The following is a 21533-nucleotide window of genomic DNA, read 5'->3' on the forward strand; positions in this document are numbered from 1 at the left end:
CTCATCCGAGTCTCTCTCAGCAACCGCTCGTTGGACACAAAATCCGACCAGCGATAGCCAAGGATTCTCCGAAGAGACCTGGTACCAAAGGAATTAAGTCTCCGTCTCAGATCCTTGGTCAGAGTCCAAGTCTCGCACCCATAGAGCAAGACTGGAAGTACCAAGGACCTGAAGACTCGGACTTTCATCCTCCCTCACAGGTAGCGGCAGCGACACACCCCATGATCCAGTGAATCCATGACTCCCCAGGCCCGACCCAGACGTCTATTGACCTCTGACTCGCAGCCAGCAGAGACATGGATATCACTGCCAAGGTAAGTGAATCTCTCCACGACCTCAACATCCTCACCACAAACAGACACAGACAGGACAGCAGCATCCAAGATGTCACCGAAAGCCTGGATCTTAGTTTTGACCCAAGAAACCCGTAATCCCAACGGCTCCGACTCCTCATTCAGCACCTCGAGGGCCCCCAAGAGGATGTCTAAAGTCTCCGCAAAGATGACTGCATCATCTGCAAAGTCAAGGTCCGAGATCTTGACATTCCCAAATGACGCACCGCAACTTGATCTCTCCGACATCCTCCCTATAATCCAGTTTATTTTTTCAGACACACCAACGTTTATTTTTTTGTATACCTTGTCGAGGCTCGTATGAGAGCCAACACACAACGCACATCAAGGGGGGACATGAGACAGGAGGGGAGGGAGTGGGAAGGACAAAACAGTGGGGAACAGAGACATTAGGAGATCTGTGGAAGTGAGAGAGATAGGATGGGGAATACAAGATGGACATTACAGGGACTTTCAGGAAGGAAAGCAGGGAATTTGAAGGAGGTGGGCTTGGGTGGATTATCGGGGGTAGAAAAGATCGAGGATTTGGATGGGGGATGATAAGAGGTGGTGGTGAACAGCTGATTTGAAGGTCTGGATGGAAGAATGGGATTGAAGACAGTGTGGGAGTTTATTCCAAAGGCTGGAAAAAAGAGGAATGAAAGGGTGAAGGTGAGCAGTGATTCCTGATTTTGGTAGTTTTACCAGAAGGGGGTTGTTGGCGGACCTTGAGCGCCCTGCCGAAATGTGGTGGGGACAAATCGCAAAGAGAGCAGGGGGGGCAAGGCTGGAGAGAAGACGGTAGAAGACAGAAAGACCACCGACCAACCTGCGGTGATTGAGTGAGAGGCCCAAAGACTCAGCCTCATTGCAGGAGATGCTAATGATCCGAAATGCCTTGGTTTCTACAGCGTGAAGCCGAGAGAGGTAGGAAGCAGGAGCACCAGCCCAGAGGGGAGAGCAGTACTCCATCAGACTGCAGACAAAAGCTTTGTAAGTGGTCAGGAGCCCAGGTGGGCCAAGGAAGGACTTTGCACGACGGAGGATTCCCAGTCGGCGACTGGCTTTGGAGGCGAGGTTTGAAATGTGGCTTTCTCAGGAAAGGTCATGGCAGATAGTGAGACCCAGAAGCTTGAAAGAAAGGACTTCTTCCAGAGGATTGTTGAGACAGTGGATGGGGGGGGTTTCTAAACGGTCTTTTCAAAGAGACATCGTGAGAGTGTGAGGTTTGTCTGGATTGAAAGACATGTTCCACGTGTTGGACCAGTTTTTGATTTTATCCAAATCAGCAGTGAGCGAAGAAGCTGCTGCTGCTTGCCGGTCTGAGAGATGACCGATGGTATGGCAGAGGGTGGAGTCATCAGCAAAGAGATATAGAGGATTTTCCAGAGAGTCGGAGAGTTTCCTTTTACTTTGTTTCCTTATGTAAAGATATAATTATTAAGAAAATATATTGAAGTATTTTGTTATTTATTGAACTATTGCATGTACATCGTATGCAGAGCTTTGTGAATGCTGCCTGTATTTACTGTAAACTCCTTTTGCACTGCAACCCTGTACTGTGCAAGCAACCTTAGCTTCCTGTGCATCCACACACCCTAAATGCAGCAGCATCTATATGTACCAGCTTTGAGTGTTCATTCCTTGGTGCAATGACTGCATTGGGCATGAGGCAATGGAAGGTGTGAGGAAAGGTGAAAATATTGCAACAGAAACACATTACCAATATGTACGTATGTTTTGGAATCCTTTTAAGACCAATAATTATATGTGTGGGGTGAGGGCCTGTCTCCCACTCTTGGAAACCTCTTCTCCTCCAAGAATATGCACTCTGCTAATTTGTCCAAAAATAAATAAATTTCAACCTCACTTCATGACCTTCACCCAGAGGCTGTAAAACAGCACCTGAGTTAAAGCTCGTTCATTCAAAGCTCGATAATGTGAGCTTCTTAGTTTAAAGTTAGTTATGAAGTAAGGTCCTTATGAAGTAATTTTGTTTGATGAAAACTGGAATGCAAATTCATGCCAGAGAGTTTATAAAACACCTTAACCCATGCGGTCTTTGGAAAAAAAAAAGGACATGGGAAGGTTCTTTAAAGTCTTGCTTTGCATTTAGCACTAAACATACAGTAAGTGATGTGCACTGCCACATTTGTCTGAATGCTGAATCGAATACTTACTCTGTCCTGAGTGCATGAGATGGCATAAATATTTTTCCAAGTACTGCTGAACAGGTTTTTGAAAGTGACAAAAAAAGCTAATTGTATTATATAGTGTTGAAGTATATAATTAAATTGAAATAAAATAAAGGTTGAAAACGTTGTAGAAAAATATCTTTTCTTTGGAAAGTTTACCGCTATTGATACACCGACTTTTACACCACATTATTTAACACATTAAATTAGTTCTTTATGCCTGTTGTTTGTGTCCATTATGACATCCTTAGAAACAAGTTTTCTATTTGGAATGATTTTCAATTTTGTTTGACTGCCAGACTACAAAAAAAAAATCACCTCACTCCTCTCTGCGCATGTGCAATTGGGATGACATTCCATATGTGATGCCAATTTCAGAGTCAAAATGCTGCTAAACTGCAGGTTCCCATTCCGACTCATGTCAGTATTCAAAATATACAATTCAATTGAAACAAGAAAGTATCTGAAAATGCAAAGCCGTCTGAGTCCGCTTTGTATTTGTTATTGTTGTTCCTCTTCTTCTTCTTCTTCTTCTTCTTCTTCTTCTTCTTCTTCTTCTTCTTCTTCTTCTTCTTCTTCTTCTTCTTCTTCTTCTTCTGTTTGCTAAAAATCATGAAAGCAGCTACAATTTTTTTTTTAAACATTGACGATTTTAGGTGACCTTGACCTCAAAATCAATAGGCTTCAGTGACCCAATATGCAAACCCTGCTCAAATTTCAAGTAAATTAGATGGAAATTAACGATTTTGTGACATTGACTTTTGACCTTCTTGACAGAACACAGGTTACACTCGATTAATTGTGTCATATTGGGTCACTCACATGTTGATATGACTGATATGCTGATATTTTATGAAAACTTGACCTTTTGATCTAAAAAAAAAATTACCTTCTACCTTTTGATTAGTGAACCAATTCAGTCACGCAATATGCAAATTCTTTAAATTTCATGTCAATGAAAATTGATGATTTAATGTGACATTGACCTTTGACCTTTTGATCAAATTATTAATTTGTCTTCTCCATATTGTCATAACGAGCAAATACCATCCATCGCTTTGCTCATGGGAAAACTAAGAGGGGGAAGAGTGAGCAGGTGGAGGGGAAATGGAGAGGAGGAAGGGGAGCGAGGAACACTGGGGGAGTGAGGAAGGAGCGTCAGCAGGGAGGGAGAGTGATGAGTGGTGGGGTAAGGGAAGGCAGCAGGAGGGGAAGGGAAGGCAGCAGGAGGGGAAGGGAAGGCAGCAGGAGGGGAAGGGAAGGCAGCAGGAGGGGAAGGAAAGGGCAATCAAACACGCCAAAACAGCAACATTTTCTTTTTAACCACCATGTTCTATATAAAACCAGGTGGAAGTGTGTAAAAAAACACATTCTATCTTATTGGTAAAGGCCTGCCTTCATGCATGCATGTTCGTACTGCAACAACCTTTGCAACCCTCCAGTCGGCTTACTCTAAATCTGATTCATACACAATACACTATGGGAAACCAGTTATAAAATAAAAACAAAACTGTCAGTCCTAAATAGTTCCCTTAACAGAAGGGGGGGTGGAAATGAGGGGAGGGGGAGGAGTGGGAGAGTGAAGGAGGGTAATAACAGAGGAAGGAGAGAGGAGGGAGGAAGGGGATAGAGGGAGGGGAAGGAGAGAAGGGAGGGAGAGAGGAGGGGGGAGAGAGAGAGGAGGGAAGGAGATGGGAGGGGGAAGGAGAGGGGAGGGGAAGGAGAGGGGAGGGGGAATGAGGAGAGAGAGAGGAGGTATGGAAGAACAAGGAGGGAAGAGGGGTGAGGGAGCTAGGAGAGGTGAGGAAGGGGGAGCTAGGAAAAGGGGGGAGCGATGCTTCACCAAACATCACTATACACTCGAGATGGAGAGGGGGGTGGGGGTTGGGAGGAGGTAAAGTTAGTGTGAGAGGAGGGGTTCTCGACTTGCGCTTGGCAGTGGGGCTTATGGGGAAGGGAGGGAGGAGGGGTTAGTACAGCATTGAATGAAATGTGGTACATTAAAACAGCACCTTAATACAGCAAGCGGAGATTGCTAGGAGATGTCTATGGGTTGGAGAATGGAGAGGGTTTGGGAGGAGGATAGCAGCTGAAGTGGAGGGGAAGGGAATGCAGTATGAGGGGAGGGAAGGCAGCAAGAGAGGGTGGGGAGACAGCATGAGGGGATCAAGGCAGCATAAGGGAAAGGGGTGGCAGCATGAGGGGAGGGAAGCATGAGGGTGGAGGAGGCAGCATGGGGGAGTTAGAGAGCATGAAGGAAAGGAAAGGGGAGGCAGTGTGTGTGGAGGAAATGGGAAGGCAGCGTAAAGTGAGGGGAAGGCAGCATAAAGGAAGGGTAAGTGAAGGCAGTGTAAGGGAAATGGAAGGCAGCATAAGGGGAAGGGAAGACAGCATAATGGGAAGGGAAGGCAGCATAAGAGTAATAGAAAGGCAGCATAAGGGCAATGGAAGGAAGCATGAGGGCAAAGGCAAGCAGCATAAGGGCAAGGGAAGGAAGTATGAGGGCAAGGGGAGGGAAGGCAGCAAGCATAAGGGCAATGGAAGGAAGCATGAGGGCAAGGGGAGGGAAGGCAGCAAGCATAAGGGCAAGGGAAGGAAGCATGGGGAGAGGATAGGCAGCATACCATGACATTACTTGGGTGATAAAATGCACCCAAACAGCAACGTGTTCCTTTTTAACCCCTGTCTTCTGTATAAAACCAGGTAAAAAATCTCTTCCTCCTTCATCTTCTTCTTCACTGACAATAATGTGTCTCATGCAATCCATTTTTGCATATCGATTCGATTCAGAAAACGCTGATTTCACACCACCTCTTAAAGAGCAGGTTTTGAGTCGCTGATGACTTCGCGTGATTCGAAGGTTGTAATCACATTAATAATCACTGGTCAACACGATTTCTCTTGCATGGGGTTTTTCAACGGATTCTAGCTAACTTCTGGGTGTTGAAACCAAATCTGTCATTAGTTTTTGCCTATCACATTAGGTTTTTGAACTATGAAAAAATCATTATTTTTGAGAAAACAGCAATTTTACACTCGAAGTTGAAAAAAACTGTTGCATTAGAAGATCGATAGATGCAAAAATGCTTACAATGAAAAGTACCTACTTCAATTACAATATTTAATCATACGTTAACATATTATCCATGCTTGCTTGCACATATTTTTACACATTTTCTCGATATTTTTAATGTATGAAAAGTTCACAAATTTCACTAAACGAAGTTAAATATATAAACGGAAAAAGTTCCCCTTAACATGGTGTACATCACTTAAACATGGGTATTTCATGTATCGCTTGTTTTTCTTATTCAATCCTTTGACATTTACAAGGCAGAAGTAACAGTCATCTAGGTGGTTTTTAGCTCCCCTGTTCGAAGAACAGAGAGCTATAGCGATACCCCCGGCGTGAGCGTCAGCGTGAGCGTGAGCGTGAAAATGTTAAATTTTTTGTATTACGGAAAAACTCCTGGACGGATTTCGACGAAACTTGGTGGGATGGTTAGGTATGGTCCAAGGATCATGCCATTAGATTTTGGACTTGGTTCCCCTCCCCCCCCAAAAAAAATAGTTCGAGAATTATTTTTTTAATTTCTACATGTTTTAAGTGATTTCCACCCCCCCCCCTCCAAAAAAAATTGTTAGAGAAAAAAAATGTTTTTTTTCCATTTCTACATGTTTTAAGTGATTTCCAACCCCCACCCCCCAAAAAAATTTAGAGAATTTTTTTTTTGCATTTCGACATGTTTTAAGTGATTTCCAACCCCCCCCCCCCCAAAAAAAAAAAAAAAATTGTTAGAATTTTTTTTTTTTTTTTTTGCATTTCTACATGTTTTAAGTGATTTCCAACCCCGACCCCCCCAAAAACAATTGTTAGAGAAATTATTTTTTTGATTTCTACATGTTTTAAGTGATTTCCAACCCCCACCCCCCCAAAAAAAAATTGTTTGAGAAAAAAAATTTTGCTATTTTTTTTTCAACAAAATTTCGATTTCTTTTTTTTGCATTTCTACATGTTTTAAGTGATTTCCAACCCCCCTCGCCCCCCCAAAAAATGTTGGAGAAAAGAACTATAACTCTGTCAGCACTGTTGACATCATATTTAATGAATAAGATATAACGTTCACTTAAGTGACCCAGCAGTATTGGCGGCGGAGGTTTTGCACTCTCCCGAGTGCTCTCCCTCTAGTTACTGATTACAATATACAAATACATATATTGCTTTAAAATGATTTGGATTAGACTTCACTGCAATGCTTTAAAAAATATTATTAGACTAGTCTTTTAAAAACGATAAATGTATAAACAGGCAAGCATTAGGTGGCTTTGACACCAACTCTGGTTTGGTTCTCTCCAAACCATCGGTACACCAAATTTGAGCTTAGCATTCTTTCCTTGCTTGAGACCATGATCTCAGAGTTTCGACACAAGTCGTGCATAATTTATGAGGGGCCCAGTTTTTGTCCTGGTCTCCAAGTGGTACTTTAAAGTAGGCACAGTACACTCTCTTTACGAATGTAGTGGTGTTGGGTCTTTGAGGTGCTAAAGTGAAGGCATCCACAGATAAAGCAGAAGATATCTGGGTCGTTACAGCACTTTCTTCTCTTTGAAGGTGTAGACATAGCTAGCTAGCTTCCAGTGTAAGGTAGGTACCGGTAAGCTAGCTACCAGGTACCGGTATAAACAACCCCACAGAGTCAGCTGTGCCCACCCACTGAGAATCGTGGAATACAGTAATGCTCGCGTCTCACGAGATTAGGAAGAGTCTTAACAGCAGATTATGTAGTCTTCACAGCTGCAAATCACAAATACGTCATAGACGTAAACTACTGATGCATACCTTGATTCTTTTAAGAGAATCAGACAATAACTCCACTTTGCTCATGGCAGGCTGTTTACCATAGGGGCTGTTTACAGCTACGGGTACTCGGAATAATCAAGCTTTTGCTGTTGTATCCCCACCAAGATTGCCAGACTGGATGGTCAACTTTTGTAAAAATCCATGAATATGGAGCATACAGATAGCACAAAAACTTGATGTGATAGAGCAAATCTGAGCTCAGATTTGGATTCAGCAGGCCAAAATTAGCCAAAAACAGTTTCCAAAGTCCATGCAAGAATCAAACTATATTTTTTAGACCAGTGTAATCGTTGGGCAATTATTTTCTTACATTTGAAACTCAAAATATGCTAAAATTAACTTGCGAGTCAAAACATTTGTCAGTGATCGAAAAACAGACCGGAATTTACCGAAGATGCTATGACATCACGTTCTCCGAAAACTTCGTGAACATTCGGAAACAGTGTGTGAACAATGGCGAGATGCGAATCAGAGAGTGATTTCAGCAGCGATGAAATTGAGTGTTTTCATTCCGATATTGCCGAGGACGAGTCGGAGGATGATGGGAATTTATACTCTGGAGTTTCTGGCCCCGAGCCATATAAATTTGAGCCACTTGCAAGTGCCAGAAAACGGCCTATTTTGTGTACAAGTGGCACGACTGACTGTCCGGCAGTTTACACTGACAGACTCCACCAGACAGATTGGTTTGTAGATTTTCATTTTCTTGTTCGATGCATAAAATAATGTAAAGTTTGATTCCTCTGTGACTTGATATAATAATTTTTAACCCTCTAGTCATTCAAGAGTCAGAAATAGAATGAATCAATAATGGATCCAAATATATTATACACCGAAGCCTTGGCGTTGAAGTCTTTCTGACAGCTGAGCTTGACCCCAGCGAAAGTGAGCAGTTAGAACAAACCCCAACTTTCAAGAGACTGTTGTGGCATAGAAATACCAAAACATGTTTAGCCTCATTGGGAAATATTCTACCAAATTTAGAAAAAAAACTGTAAAATTGATCAATTATTAGAATTGAAGTGAAATAGCCCAATTGGCTGATGCTGTTAAAAAAAAGTAATTTAATCAACAATAAGTTGATTTGTTGAGAAATTTTTTCATGCTTATGTTTTTCAGAAAGTTTATTTATGTGTTTTTCCATGTACTCTTTAAGAATACATTTAAGGGTTTTTCTCACTTAAACTCAACAATTGATTCTGTGACAGAGCAGTATCTGGAGAACTTGTGAAACAACAACTCATATTCACAGAGTGATGATCAGATGTGTTTACGCCTTCGTAATCCTTGGCTATGAAATGGTCACCACAAACGACAAGTCTATCCAAAGGGTCCTCTTTACCCGTTTTCTTTGGGGGGAAATTCGCCCGTTTTGTTTGTACAAATCTTATCCACTGCCGGCGAATGTTTGATTCCTTCGGGAATCGGTGGGAGCGATTACCCGTTTTCCAGCCATTTTCGCAAAACATGATGACACACGTACGAGGCATGATGACACGCGTACGAGACAAATATACAAATAACTTTGTTCTCCAATTATTCAAAATAAAAAAGGCTAATATAGACAGTTGCAAGCTCAAAAAAGTGAAAGAACGGCTCGCTGAACTGGACACTTCTTCAATGAGCGAGTGAGCATCCGCTTTGTTTTGGAGAACGTGACGTCACCATCCATATATGGGCACGCGGCTGTTTTTTTCAACAGCCTCGAGAAATAACAACTTCGGAGTTAAATTTCATTAATTTTTCCAATAGTTAGGCAACCACAATAGTTTGCATCGAAGTATTTAACGCACATATAATCATATTGATAAATTTTCAGAACATGTTTGGTGACCCGCAACCTGCTCTTTAAAGCATCAAAAAGCAGGTTGCACTACTTGCAACACAGATGAAAAAAGAACATGAAAAAGCAGCTGATGTTCAATGATTTATTTGCACGATTTTTAAGGGTGTGAAAACGCTGATGATACACCGCCTTTGAAAGCATCACAATGTGGGTCATTGTACTTGCAACACAGGTGAGAAAAGGATATGAAAAAGCAGCTGATATTTCAATAATTTATTTGCACGATTTTTAAATGGTGAAAGTGAATTTTTATTCCGTTTTATTTTTTTATTTTTTGCAATAATGCAAACATTGGTATTTCTATCAGTGAAACGATGGTTCTTCTGATGGCTTTGAAATGAACAACCAAGCAGCTTGGTTAGCACTTGCAAAGTGGCTTAAGCACTCCAATGGAACAGCTGGCTTGCAAAGCAATTACCGACTGCCGTTGGTCGCATATAAATCCATGCACCCGGTAACGCCCAAGCAATGTTGGAATCGGACAAATTAACACATTTTTAGCAGTAGGAACTGCTGCTAAGTTCAAATCTGGACCTTAAAATTTGTACTTTGGCTGAGTTTAAGAGATGATTGAGGTTATGGCATGTGCAGAAATGAAATAAAGCCATAAACGCTGGCATCTCCAGGCGTTTATAAGTATTGCCATGTATCCAGCAATTTGTAGATAAGATGATCAGGCATTCGATGATATAAGTAAGGAAAGTAAAAAAAAAAACTTTATCTTTAAGGCCTGTTCCAACACAAGCACAAGACTGTTGAGCAGGCCAAACAAAATAGTGAATAACACACCAGCGAGGTAACCGAGGATGCGCTGTAAGACCCCATCTAGATTCTAGGATGATGTGCCGAGAATGCGCCTGATAAAGGATATAATTAAATAAAGCTTTCATTATCTTCAAAAGGGGTGTTTTAATTACTCCAGACACCAAATTTTCACACTTGCACTTCCTTTGAGTTCTCTTAGTATGCATGCAAAGTTTCAGGCTACTTGGTTTCATGGTTTTGGAGTTATGGAGGACATACAGACACACACACACACACACACACACACACACACACACACACACACACACACACACACACACACACACACACACACACACACACACACACACACAGTGATTACAAAATCTTGTCTCCAGCTCCACAGGGGACGGGCGAATTCAGTAGTTCCTCGATCAAAGACTGACTTCTATTATATACACAGCCAGACAGAGAGATAGACAAAGTTAACCAATTGCTTTATCCCACTCTTTGCTTCATGTGCAAGTGTAAAAATGAATGAGCAGAGTTGATGTAATAATATTTCTCAGCCAATTCCCACTACTATGCAGCAACAGGGCATTTCTTTGCTTGCCATTAGAAAATAATATCTGTTGGCATTATTCAGAAGTCCCAAAAACATGACCATTTCATAAATATTTTTCACATCCAGAACAAGTGTTCTGCCTAATAATTATTTCCCTGCTGATACAGTATTTATTTTTAATCTAATATTTGATGTTGATTCATGTTGAGAATTCACATTGTTCTACCCCAATGGGAAATGCCGATATTATCGTGCGTCAGTGAAAACCCTCACGTTGTCGGGGTTCTTGACAGACCTGCAAGTTTTTGTTGACACAAATAGACGTGTGAATAAAAAGCAGGCAGTTCAAAATCCACTTCTATTGGCCTCATGCTGACATCCCGGCATGTGTTGGAGGTAGAAATGCCACGGAAATGCTGTTTCCTTGCCAAGGAGCATCCGCTGACTGACATAATTGAACATATTTTGCAGACTCACAAATCTTTATTCTCTGTTATCAAAATAGTCCAGGCACTGAAGCATTATGCAAACAAGAGTGACTTCTTCAATGGAATTACTTTTTGTCTTGGCTTAATCAAATGTGAAATGTAGTTCTTTCTAAGTTGAACAGTTCGAAATAAAACTCGAAATTAAACCACATTTAAGTTTCTCCTAAAGTTAAAGTACTTCCTGTAATATATCGTTAAAAGTACTGAATGTAATGCGGAATATTTTAGTAGTCCACGTTTTTGTATGAGCGAAGTTATGTAATGCTCTTTTCATGCATTCTTACATTACACCGGATGTTCAACAAGTTCCCAGAGTGGGATTACTCATAGTCCAAGAACACTTTACTTTTGAATATATTGATGTGTATAATTAGTCAGAAAAATTTCCTTGCTAATTATATATAATCATATATTGAAAAAAAAACTTTGGTGTCTTTCGTCTGTCTAATGTCTGTTCTTATTTAGCTGTCCCTTGTCCACCTGTTCCCGACTGCTCAATTTATGTTGCGTTGGTGTCTTTGCCTTTTGTTTCGCTCTTCGAGCAGCCTCACTCAATACCTGTATGAAAAAAGAGAAAAAGATTGCTTTTCAATTTTTGCTATTTATTTTTGCTTTTTAAAACTTTTTTGCTATTTTTATTCATCAATTAACTTTGCTGTTTAATATTTCCTTCATGCATAAACTTTGGGATGGAAACCACGAATGAAAATACATTAATTGTCCAAAATTTGAACAAAATATTATTTTCATAGTCGAGGCTCATGGAAGAGCAAGTACACTGAATGGATCAGGACTTAACAGACAAAAACAGGACCGAAAACACGCATACATGGGGTGGAAAATATGGATACAGAAGTAAACTCCAAGGAGGGAAAACTGTAAAATTGGAAGAAGGAGGGATTTGGGTGGGGTTAATGAGGGTAGAAAAGATCATGGTTTTGGATTGGGGATGATCTTTGATGGTGGTGAAAAGCTGTCTTGGTATATTGATAAACATTGGGGTTGAGGTCCATTCAAAATACACAGCTCCCTCATGCCAAATAAATAAATAACAAATCCTCCAGTGCTGACATTGCCGGGGTGCCTGCTGCCCCCGGAAATTCTGCCTTGCAGCACATGGAGATGGAATCCGGAGGGACCGGTGCACTTCTGAAGTGAATGTGTACAAATGCTACTTAGTTTATGTGTACAAATGATAGTTTATGGGGAGAAATGCACTTCTGAAGTGAATGTGTACAAATGATACTTACGCGCTGTGCAGCACATGGAGATGGAATTGTAAGGGAGCGGTATCCAATAATTGATTGATTAACTGATTAATTGCAAAAATAAATAAATAATAATCGAAATTTTTTTTTCTCAATCAATTGGCTAATAGCATACCAAAAACCACCACCATCCATCCACTGGGACCATACTCTGTGCAGAGCGTTGGTGCTGCCGAAGCAGTCTCCTTGGCTATTGGGCACAATCCTGGACGGGTCGCCACTCCGACACAGGATACCAGCATGCTGGCACTCATTTTGCCGACCTCGGAAGGATGACAGGCAGAGTCAACCCCACCTGGTATTAATTCAACAGCCGAGTGGGATTTGAACTCAGGATACTCGGTTCCTAAGCCCACCACCCTAACCATTAAGCCAACACCAGGCATAAAAACCACCACTGTTTCATCCAAATATGTGGCTTTTTGAAAATTAAATAAATCATCGAAAAATGAATAATAATTGATCGATTAATTGACTGATCAATAAATCAAAAATACCCTTTATAGCCAAATCACTTGTTCACTGTCATGTCTAAATATCAGCTTTTCAGCTCAAAAGGTGCCTGAGATACTGCCCAGATGAGAAATACAAGGAAGTCTAACACAGGTGGAGACCATTTAGCCCATCTTGCCTGCACGAACACCCCGCCAACCCATATACACAAGATCCAAGGAAGAAAATGCAAAAAATGTTTTTAATGAATGAAATATATTTTTTCTTTTATTTTCTTCCCCTGAGGGGAGGGGGCATAGGCTTGGCCCAAAACACACAACATCAACCACACAACCCCCCTTCCCCTGGCAAGACCCCCACCAACAGCACTCCATACACATACACACAATCACCCATCAAGGCTCAAACTACCGAAAAGTCCTATCAACATCCCCATACTCCCCCATCTCCATAACTTCCAGGTACTTATCTAATTCTAATTTAAACTTATCTATTGTTTCTGTTGCTACAACCTTTCTCGGGAAACCTTTCCATGCATTAACTACTCTGAGTAAAAGTCCCCTGCCTTGCTGCCATCTTAACTCTCCTCTTCTTTACTCTCAGGCTATGGCCCCTGGTCCTGTCACTGTCTACTCTGTTGAATAATTAATCTGCACTTCTTTTATCTTTATCTTTCATTATCTGAAACATCTCTATCATATCTCCTCATATCAGCCTCCTTTCTCATGAATAAAGCCCTGTCTCCTTCAGCCGCTCGTCATAGCTGAGTCTAGCTCGGCCCGGAATCAATCTCATAGCCCTACGCTGAACCCTCTCTATGTCATCTATTTCCTTCTGGAATTGTGGTGACCATCACTGCACACAATATTCTAAATGTGGCCTCATTAAATTCCTATACAATGTTAACACCACCTCTTTTGATTTATAAATGATCCCCCTCTGAATACAACCGAAAACACGATTTGCTTTACCTATCGCTGCCTGGCACTTTGCTGCCTGCTTACCTCCCATATCCATTACCACCCCCAGATCCTTCTCCTGTGTGACATGCTCCAAAATTACCCCTTCCATCATATTATCTCTTTTGTCATTGTTCTTTCCCATCCCCAACACCTTACATTTGATGAGGTTAAATTCCATCTGCCAATCTCTTGCTCAATCTATGTGAGTATCAATACTTTCCGGAATATGATCACCACCCACTCTGCTACCCACCTTACCTCCAAGCTTTGTGTCATCTGCAAATTTGGAAAGCTTACTCTTTACCGCATTATCCAAATCGTTGATGTAAATAGTGAATAGTAATGTTCTGAGTACTGATCCCTGAGCGACCCAACGACTTACATCCTCCCAGCAAGACATCCTCCCACTCACAGCCACTCTTTGCTTCCTACTATTAAGCCAGTTTTCAATCCAATTAGCGACCTGACCAGCCACTCCATAAGTCCTCACTTTGGCCAACAACCTCTGATGTGGTACCTTATCAAATGCCTTCTTAAAGTCTAGATATACTATGTCCATTGCCTTTCCCTCATCCACCCAATCAGATACTGCTTCATAGAACTCCAAAAGATTTGTTAAACAGGAACTACCTTTGGTAAACCCATGCTGACTACCTTTAATTAATTTGTATTTATTGAAATGGTTCCTCATCCGGTCCTTAATTAATATCTCCATCACCTTCCCCACAACTGAAGCCAAACTAACAGGTCTATAATTTCCCAATCCTTCTCTGGATCCTTTCTTAAATAATGGTGTTACATTTGCTACTTTCCAATGCTCCCCTGCCAGTCCTGACTCCAGGGAACTATTATGTGTGATGTTGGTCCAAGAAAGAAAATAAATAAGGCATTAATCACTTAATTGATTAATCAAAAAAAAAATTAAAAATACCTTTTTTTTGTCAAAGCACATCTTCATATTTGTTCTCAAACTTCAGCTTCCGAGCTCAAAGGATGGCTGAGATATCGCCCGGACAAACAAGAAAACAGAGTAAAAACTGAGTTCTCCCTTCCTTTGGTGTCCAGTGATGACGCCATGTATCGCCTGGGTATGGAATTGGGAAGGAGCTGTGTACAACAGTTGATTACATTAGAAGTCTATACGAACACTATATCTTCAATAAGTTTAACCATTATCATCATCATCTTCAATGCACCATACTCTTTACTGCTGAAGCAGTTTATCGGCAAGGGTTATGCTGGATGGCTTGCCATTATCTTCCCAGCAGTAAGTCTACAAATAAATTTGTAATTTCAGTGTGCTGGAGATAACTCACGAACACTTTTCGAAAAACACCATGGGTTCTTTCACCTCCAAGAAACATCCAGTTCTGGCAAATGGGTCATCTCGCTTTACGTGCTTCCGTTGCTTGCACACATTGATGTATCGTCCTTCATGCAAAACACCAGGGTGACAGTTTTTAGTGGGATCGAGATTCGAAGCGAAGCTTTTTCTCGAAGCTATCCTGTCAGTCCCCAAAAGCCACCAACATGAATAGTACAAAATCCCAGACAGAGAGTTTTGTTTTTTATTTAACATTAATTGGAGGCTCATTGTGGATCCGGTAGATACATCCGATACAGAACAAAAACATTAGAGTAGACAGTGTACTTTTACTCTTGGTGCAAGGACATTCGTTCACAATATAGATAAACACCAATGGTATATCAGCTTTTAATTTTGAATCAATCATGAGCCATTGATTCAGGTGGAACCCTAAAAAGGCCGACCGCAACAGGTAAAATGTCTTTACGTTTATGTATGTTATCAGTTTTGTTTGTGGGCTGACAGGATGGTCTAGACTCCAGAGGGATGCACACTCGCTCTCAGCTGTCTAGCCTGGGTTCGAATCCCAGCTCAGCTATAAACTATCATCCTGGTGTTTCACAGATAGGGTGGTTCATCAATGTGTGGTGTGTGCTGTCCCTTGGATTGATGTTAAATTTGGTTTCCTGTTTGCTAACATCTGTTGGTGGATGTTAAAGATCCCAGTGTCCTTTGTTGAAAAAAGAAAAAAAAAGAGGAGGTGAGCTATTGTTGGCATCATCAACAAATTCTAAATTCTTACCCAAACAAGCAAAGGGCATTGCATCAGTGGCACAGCTGTGCCTTCAGCCAATGATGCTACCTTGCAGCCTTGTGCTGTATCCGAGGGAAAAAGTTTCAGTACCTTTGGATATTATTCAGCAAAATTTATTTTTCCAATTAAATTTTCAAAAAGCTGAAGTACAGTGATTTAAAAAAAATGGAATGAAGAAAAAGTGACAAATCGTTTTTTGAAAGAACCTTCCACTCACCAAAATGGTCAGTAATTGCAGATCCCAGAAACCTTAGATTTTCAAATCAAAGCCAAATATATTAATATTCCATTTGCTCAACAATTTGGAGTGTATTTGGAAAGCAGATTTTAATGTTGCACCAGGTTGCGCGCACTTATCTTTCATCATACCCGACATCCTTACGATCCTCAGGGTACGTAAACGAACGCGTGGCTTCATTTTTCCATGCATCCTTTTGACGTTTTCATGTTCATAGCTGTGGCGAATAAACTATTCAGCAATTCAGTATGAGCTACAAGACAAAGGTATCGAGAGCAGCCTTGCTTCTTCTCCCACTTGTGCAGGCGCGTACACGTACACCCACCTCAACCTCAAATCTCACACCAACATGTCATCGTTATGTGTGATGTTGGCATTTGGACGGCACCTGTGATGGGACGTGTGCATTTCCATACCATGGGAAGTGCCAAAAACTCTTGGGTGCAGTGAGGACTTTTTGACAGGGTTATTGAGGCTGTGGCTGTTCGGTTTCCATTGCAAGCTTACTTGCAGATACGTAAACTCTTTTCTGGTCCCCTATGCCTGATGTTCACAACACCTTTTATGAAGTGACCTATGCCTCCACATTTCCAGTTATTCTTGATGAGCATGCTTGTAGTGCTACTACTTTTGGAAAGCCTTCAGAGCCTGTAGAAGCAGCAGTTTTTCTTAAATCGAAACATTTATAAACATTGCACTTGTTCTTCAGGTTATGTAGTTCATTGTTTCTTGTTTATTCATGTTTTACCTTCATGTGGATCATCATCATTAGCATCATTCTCAAGCCATTATACCCCAGATAAAAATGGTAGTGGGTGGGGGTTTTGGGAGAGTAGGATGGGGTGTGCGTGGGAAGGTGAGGCAGGGTGGGTCGGAGGGTGGTTCACAACTTGTCCACAACATTATTACGATGTTCACAACTTGTCCATAACATTATTTTGCCTGAATGTTTCCCCTGACAGTTTTTCCCTTGACAGGTTGGTGCCATGGGGACTTACTGAAATAAATCGTTCATGGCACTTCTTCAAATTGCAAGTCATCTGTCTCACTCATAGCCATACATATGAAGATGTTTTTTTCCTCTTGTAGTATAATGTGCCCAAACCCATAATAGTTGAAAATTATGACAACGTTTTGGGATTCTTACAGAAAGCAAAGGGAATTGCAGTAATTTATGACAACATTGAGCACGGCTAGAAAACACAAAATTACATAAGAAACTTTGAAAAACTGCAAGAACCAACTGTACGTCGAGTGAGGAGTCCTATTCTTTAATCATGCCAATTATTTCGGAGTTGGCCAAGGAAGATGGGTCCTCTGGCTTAACGTCCATCCGATGGACGATACACACATCGATGCATTACCTGACATGTTAAACTCCAGGGTGATAGCTTCAACTGGGTCGAGATTCAAATCAAAGGAAAGACCAAATACTGCATTGGAGTCCTCAGAAGGAACCTGAATAAGCAAAGAGCAAAGATGGAGTTACCAGGAGGAACCTGGATCGGATTCCGGTTTCAGCCACTGCTCCACAACCCTCAAACCCATCCAGGTGCAGCCAAGTGAACCTTAGAGAAAGATTTCTGCAAGAAAATGAGGCTAGACATCACAAATGTGAGTGTGCATACCTCTAAGCTATCCAACTAGCCCATGTTTGTGGGAGGAGGAATGCGAAGATACTTTTATCCTGTTCTGCATGGTTCTCTTGAAAAATTAAAGATACCGTTGAACTGACATATTTATTTATTTTTCCCCTTTCCTCATACAATACCAGACAATGAACAGATGATGTATCCAAGGCGTTCTATAAAAGTGAAACTTAGCTTTGGATTGGAAGAGTTGAGTCAGATTATATCTTGGAGGCCATTACTCTTGAAAGAGCATCAGGGTGTTTGTGATGTTACAAATGTTTGCTTTGGATAGAACTAATCCCAGACAATCCATACAATTGTCAATCCATAGCAGTGTGTAGTAACTTCTGCTGAGGGGTCAAGGGAATCAAACCAACATCACTCAGGAAAATGCAACAAGGCTTTTCACACTACTCGACTCCACCAAGCCCTCAAATGAAAAGGATGGACCTGTTTTTACAAACATCAATAGCGTTAGAAGGAACAATGAAAGGGTCGAACATCTTCGAGAGGGTTTTTTTAATTTTAAAATCAATTCACTGATAAAATATAATGAATAACGCAATTTTGGGCTTTATTACTATTTCTTGTGAATATGAACTAACAGTCTAAAATCGAAACGTTTTCCCTGATCCCAGCCTGAGTGGTGTAATGGTTGGAGTTCTGAGTCTGGGATTCAGACTGGCAGTTCAGATCCCAGCCGAGTCATACCAAAGACTTTAAAAAGTCTTCGCAACAATTAGTATGTGCGGTATCCTTCCATGATGTTCGCCATTTGAAAGGATAGAGCACGAGCAAACAACCATAATATGGCAATAATAGCGCAGCGTTTGATGGGCCTAATGGCCTCCTCCTGCATCGAAGTTCCTTGTCAGGGAACTGGAATTATTATGATTCATGTGCACACTTTTCACATCAATGTAGTTGCGCTTTAGTGTGACTTGCATCGATATGTGTGGGTTGGGTATACAGCCGTTTCACGGTAGGTGTTATAGTCTTCATCATTCGTAAATTTGATGTTCGTTGAGTTGGCCATTGAGATGATAACCACAATTTGAAAGCTCTAGATTGTGTTGGGTGATTGTAGACTGTATGTTGATGACTTTGAGCTTCTAAACCCAATATCTGCTAGTTTCGTAGTGGTCACATTGGCTGTGTGAAGGCAATCATTATCATGCAGTTGTCGCACCCTGACATTGCATATCCAACCATCATCTACCACACATTTTTTGTATCAATTTATTGTGCACTTACTTAACTCTGTGAATGGTACTGTGCATTGAAGGTTAACTCGCATTAAATAAATTCCTGACGAGTTAAACGTTAAGGTTTGCAAACACGATTGCCATAAGCTTTGTAGCTTATGGCTTACCCTTGAAGGTTTTAGTTTTTGAAGGAACCAAGAATGTCTCCATTACATTTTGGCTCATTTTGAGTCTTGTGTAAAATTATGCCCTCATGGTTCAAAACATCCCACAATCTTCTTCAATAAATTATTTTTCTTCACCTTGACTCTTCAACTGTGTAACCCAGTGTATTCTAAAATTCAGAGCATCATTAATAATTTTGTTGTTGTTGTTGTTTCGCATTACTATTATTTTTCAGTTGCTTTTTGTTCATTACCTCCACCACCGAAGGTGGAAGGAGGTTAAGTTTTCACCCCCCTATGTCTGTTTGTTACTTGCAAAATCGAAGATTTTTCAAGTGTATTGGTTCGTCGATTTTGTTATTCTGTCAGTTTGCTGTCTGTCAATCGTCAACAGGTCACAATTTTAAACCGATCGTCATGAAACTTTACCAAGTTGGAGAGGTAGTTTCAACTGCGAAGCCAATTGATTTTGAGGTCAGAGGTCATGTTGAGGCCAAATTTATAAAATCGTCATCTTTCATCCAATTGACTTGAAATATGAAGAAGATTTGCAAATTGCATCACTGAATTGGGAAAGCAACTATTTCTGAGGTTAAAAGGTCAAAGTTCAACTCAAGGTCAAACATAAAATTGTCAAATTTCATCTGAAAAATCGTCAATTTTCATCTGATTAACCTGAAAATTAAGCAGCAATTGCATAGTGCATCGCTGAATTTGGAACCCAACTATTTTTGAGGTCAAAAGGTCAACTCAAGGTCAAACTTCTTAAATCATCAATTTAAATCTGAAAAATAATCAATTTTCATCTGACTGACCTTAGCTTTCATTAAGATTGTTAATTTTAATGTTAATGAAACGGACAATTTGATGTATCCATTGCATTCCTTGGAGAGAGGGGTGGATTTTGAAAGTATCTTGCTCTGCACAACGTCTTTTTATTGTATGTTAATTGCCGGAATCCTTCGGATTTCGGCAATTATGTTGGTCGGTTGTGTGTGTCATTCTGAGCGTCTGTCTATCTGCCTGTGTTTGTTTACCCTGCAGCAGCCACACCGTTTCAGCGATCATGACCAAACTGGGTACAGACGTCGGCCCTGGTCCAACTTAGAGACTTGTCGTTTTTGGTGAATCTAGCTCAAAGGTCAAGGTTAAGGTCACCAAAAAACCGAAATTCTTATTTTCGCAATAACGTCCGCTAAAATGGTCGTATCGACTTCAAACCAAATCCAAAATGTGCATCTTCCAATACTGCATCCAACCATATGTCTCATTGGGGTGTCACACCAACAAAATTATTAGCGGTAGGGGGTCGAAAGTCGGGGTGGTCGGGTCAAAACTTCCAAATTGCAATAAAAACACCATTTCAAGTCCAATGGACTTCCAAGTTATGATCATGACCAAACTAAGTGCTATAACTCATTAAACTGTAGCACTATCGACTTATAAGAACCAAATTGATTTTCAGGTTTTTTTTTTTCAGAGATCATGGAGATATGACAAAGTTATTCCGGCAATTCCTTGCACAATGAGAAATTTCATTAATTGCCGGAATGCTTTGGATTTCGGCAATTATGTTGGTCGGTTGTATGTGTCATTCTGTGTGTCTGTCTGTCTGTTTGTTTGTGGGTTTGTTTACCCTGTAGCAGCCACACCGTTTCAGCGATCATGACCAAACTCGGTACAGACGTCGGCCATGGTGCAACTTAGACACTTGTCGTTTTTGGTGAATCTAGGTCAAAGGTCAAGGTCAAGGTCACCGAAAAACCGAAATTCTTATTTTCGCAATAACGGCCGCCAACATGGTAATATCGACTACAAACCAAATCCAGAATGTGCATCTTCCAATTCTGCATCCAACCATATGTCTCATTGGGATGTAACACCAAGACCCTTCTTAGCGGTCGAGGGTCGAATGTCGGGGGGGGGCAGGTCAAAAATTTCAAATTGCGATAAAAACGCCATTTCAAGTACGATTGACTTCCAAGTTATGATCATGACCAAACTAAGTGCTATAACTCATTAAACAGTAGCACTATCGACTTATAAAAACGAAATTGATTTCCAGGTTTTTGTTTTTTCAGAGATCATGGAGATATGACAAAGTTATTCCAGCAATTCCTTGCTCAACAAGCAATTTCATGTGTTTGTTTGTGTGCAGGATATCTCACAAAGTTGTGGACGGATTTTGGTGAAATTTTGTGGACGGGTTGGGTGTTTGATAAGGACAGACTGCTTAGATTTTGGTGAAGATCCGGATCCTGGAATTTTTTGAGCAATTCTTCACCATTGAGAGATCAGGCCAAAAATGATACATAGCACAATATCTCAAAGTTGGGGACGGATCTGGACGAAAGTTGGTGGAAACGTTGCGTGTGTGACGAGGAAGGATTGATTCAATTCTGGTGAAGATCCAAATCCGGATACGATAAATATTTAATTTCAAAGTGATTCTTAACCATTG

At 40.9% G+C, this 21533-nt stretch overlaps 1 protein-coding gene across 9 annotated transcripts in view; it reads right to left on the reverse strand.

Annotated features, from left to right (window-relative positions):
• Positions 1–21533, reverse strand: part of LOC147008658 (uncharacterized) — a 140705-nt gene that overhangs the window by 21774 nt on the left and 97398 nt on the right. For 3 of the 9 annotated variants that reach the window (XR_015053156.1, XR_015053158.1, XR_015053154.1), the window contains 3 exons: positions 15066–15145; positions 14646–14821; positions 11007–11589 (listed from right to left, as the gene is read on the reverse strand). Coding sequence is in view for 1 of the 9 variants with exons in the window: in XM_085863554.1 (XP_085719680.1) it covers positions 14681–14798 (118 nt within the window). In the remaining 8 variants the exon portion in view is untranslated. Of the gene's footprint in view, positions 1–11006; positions 11590–14645; positions 14822–15065; positions 15146–21533 lie in introns of those variants that run through there. The other 6 variants (XR_015053157.1, XR_015053151.1, XR_015053155.1 and 3 more) reach the window with 5 other exon arrangements.

Source organism: Eptatretus burgeri, chromosome 18 (assembly GCF_056783735.1).
Source record: "Eptatretus burgeri isolate ZD-2024b chromosome 18, Ebu_testis_v1, whole genome shotgun sequence".
Taxonomy (NCBI): domain Eukaryota; kingdom Metazoa; phylum Chordata; class Myxini; order Myxiniformes; family Myxinidae; genus Eptatretus; species Eptatretus burgeri.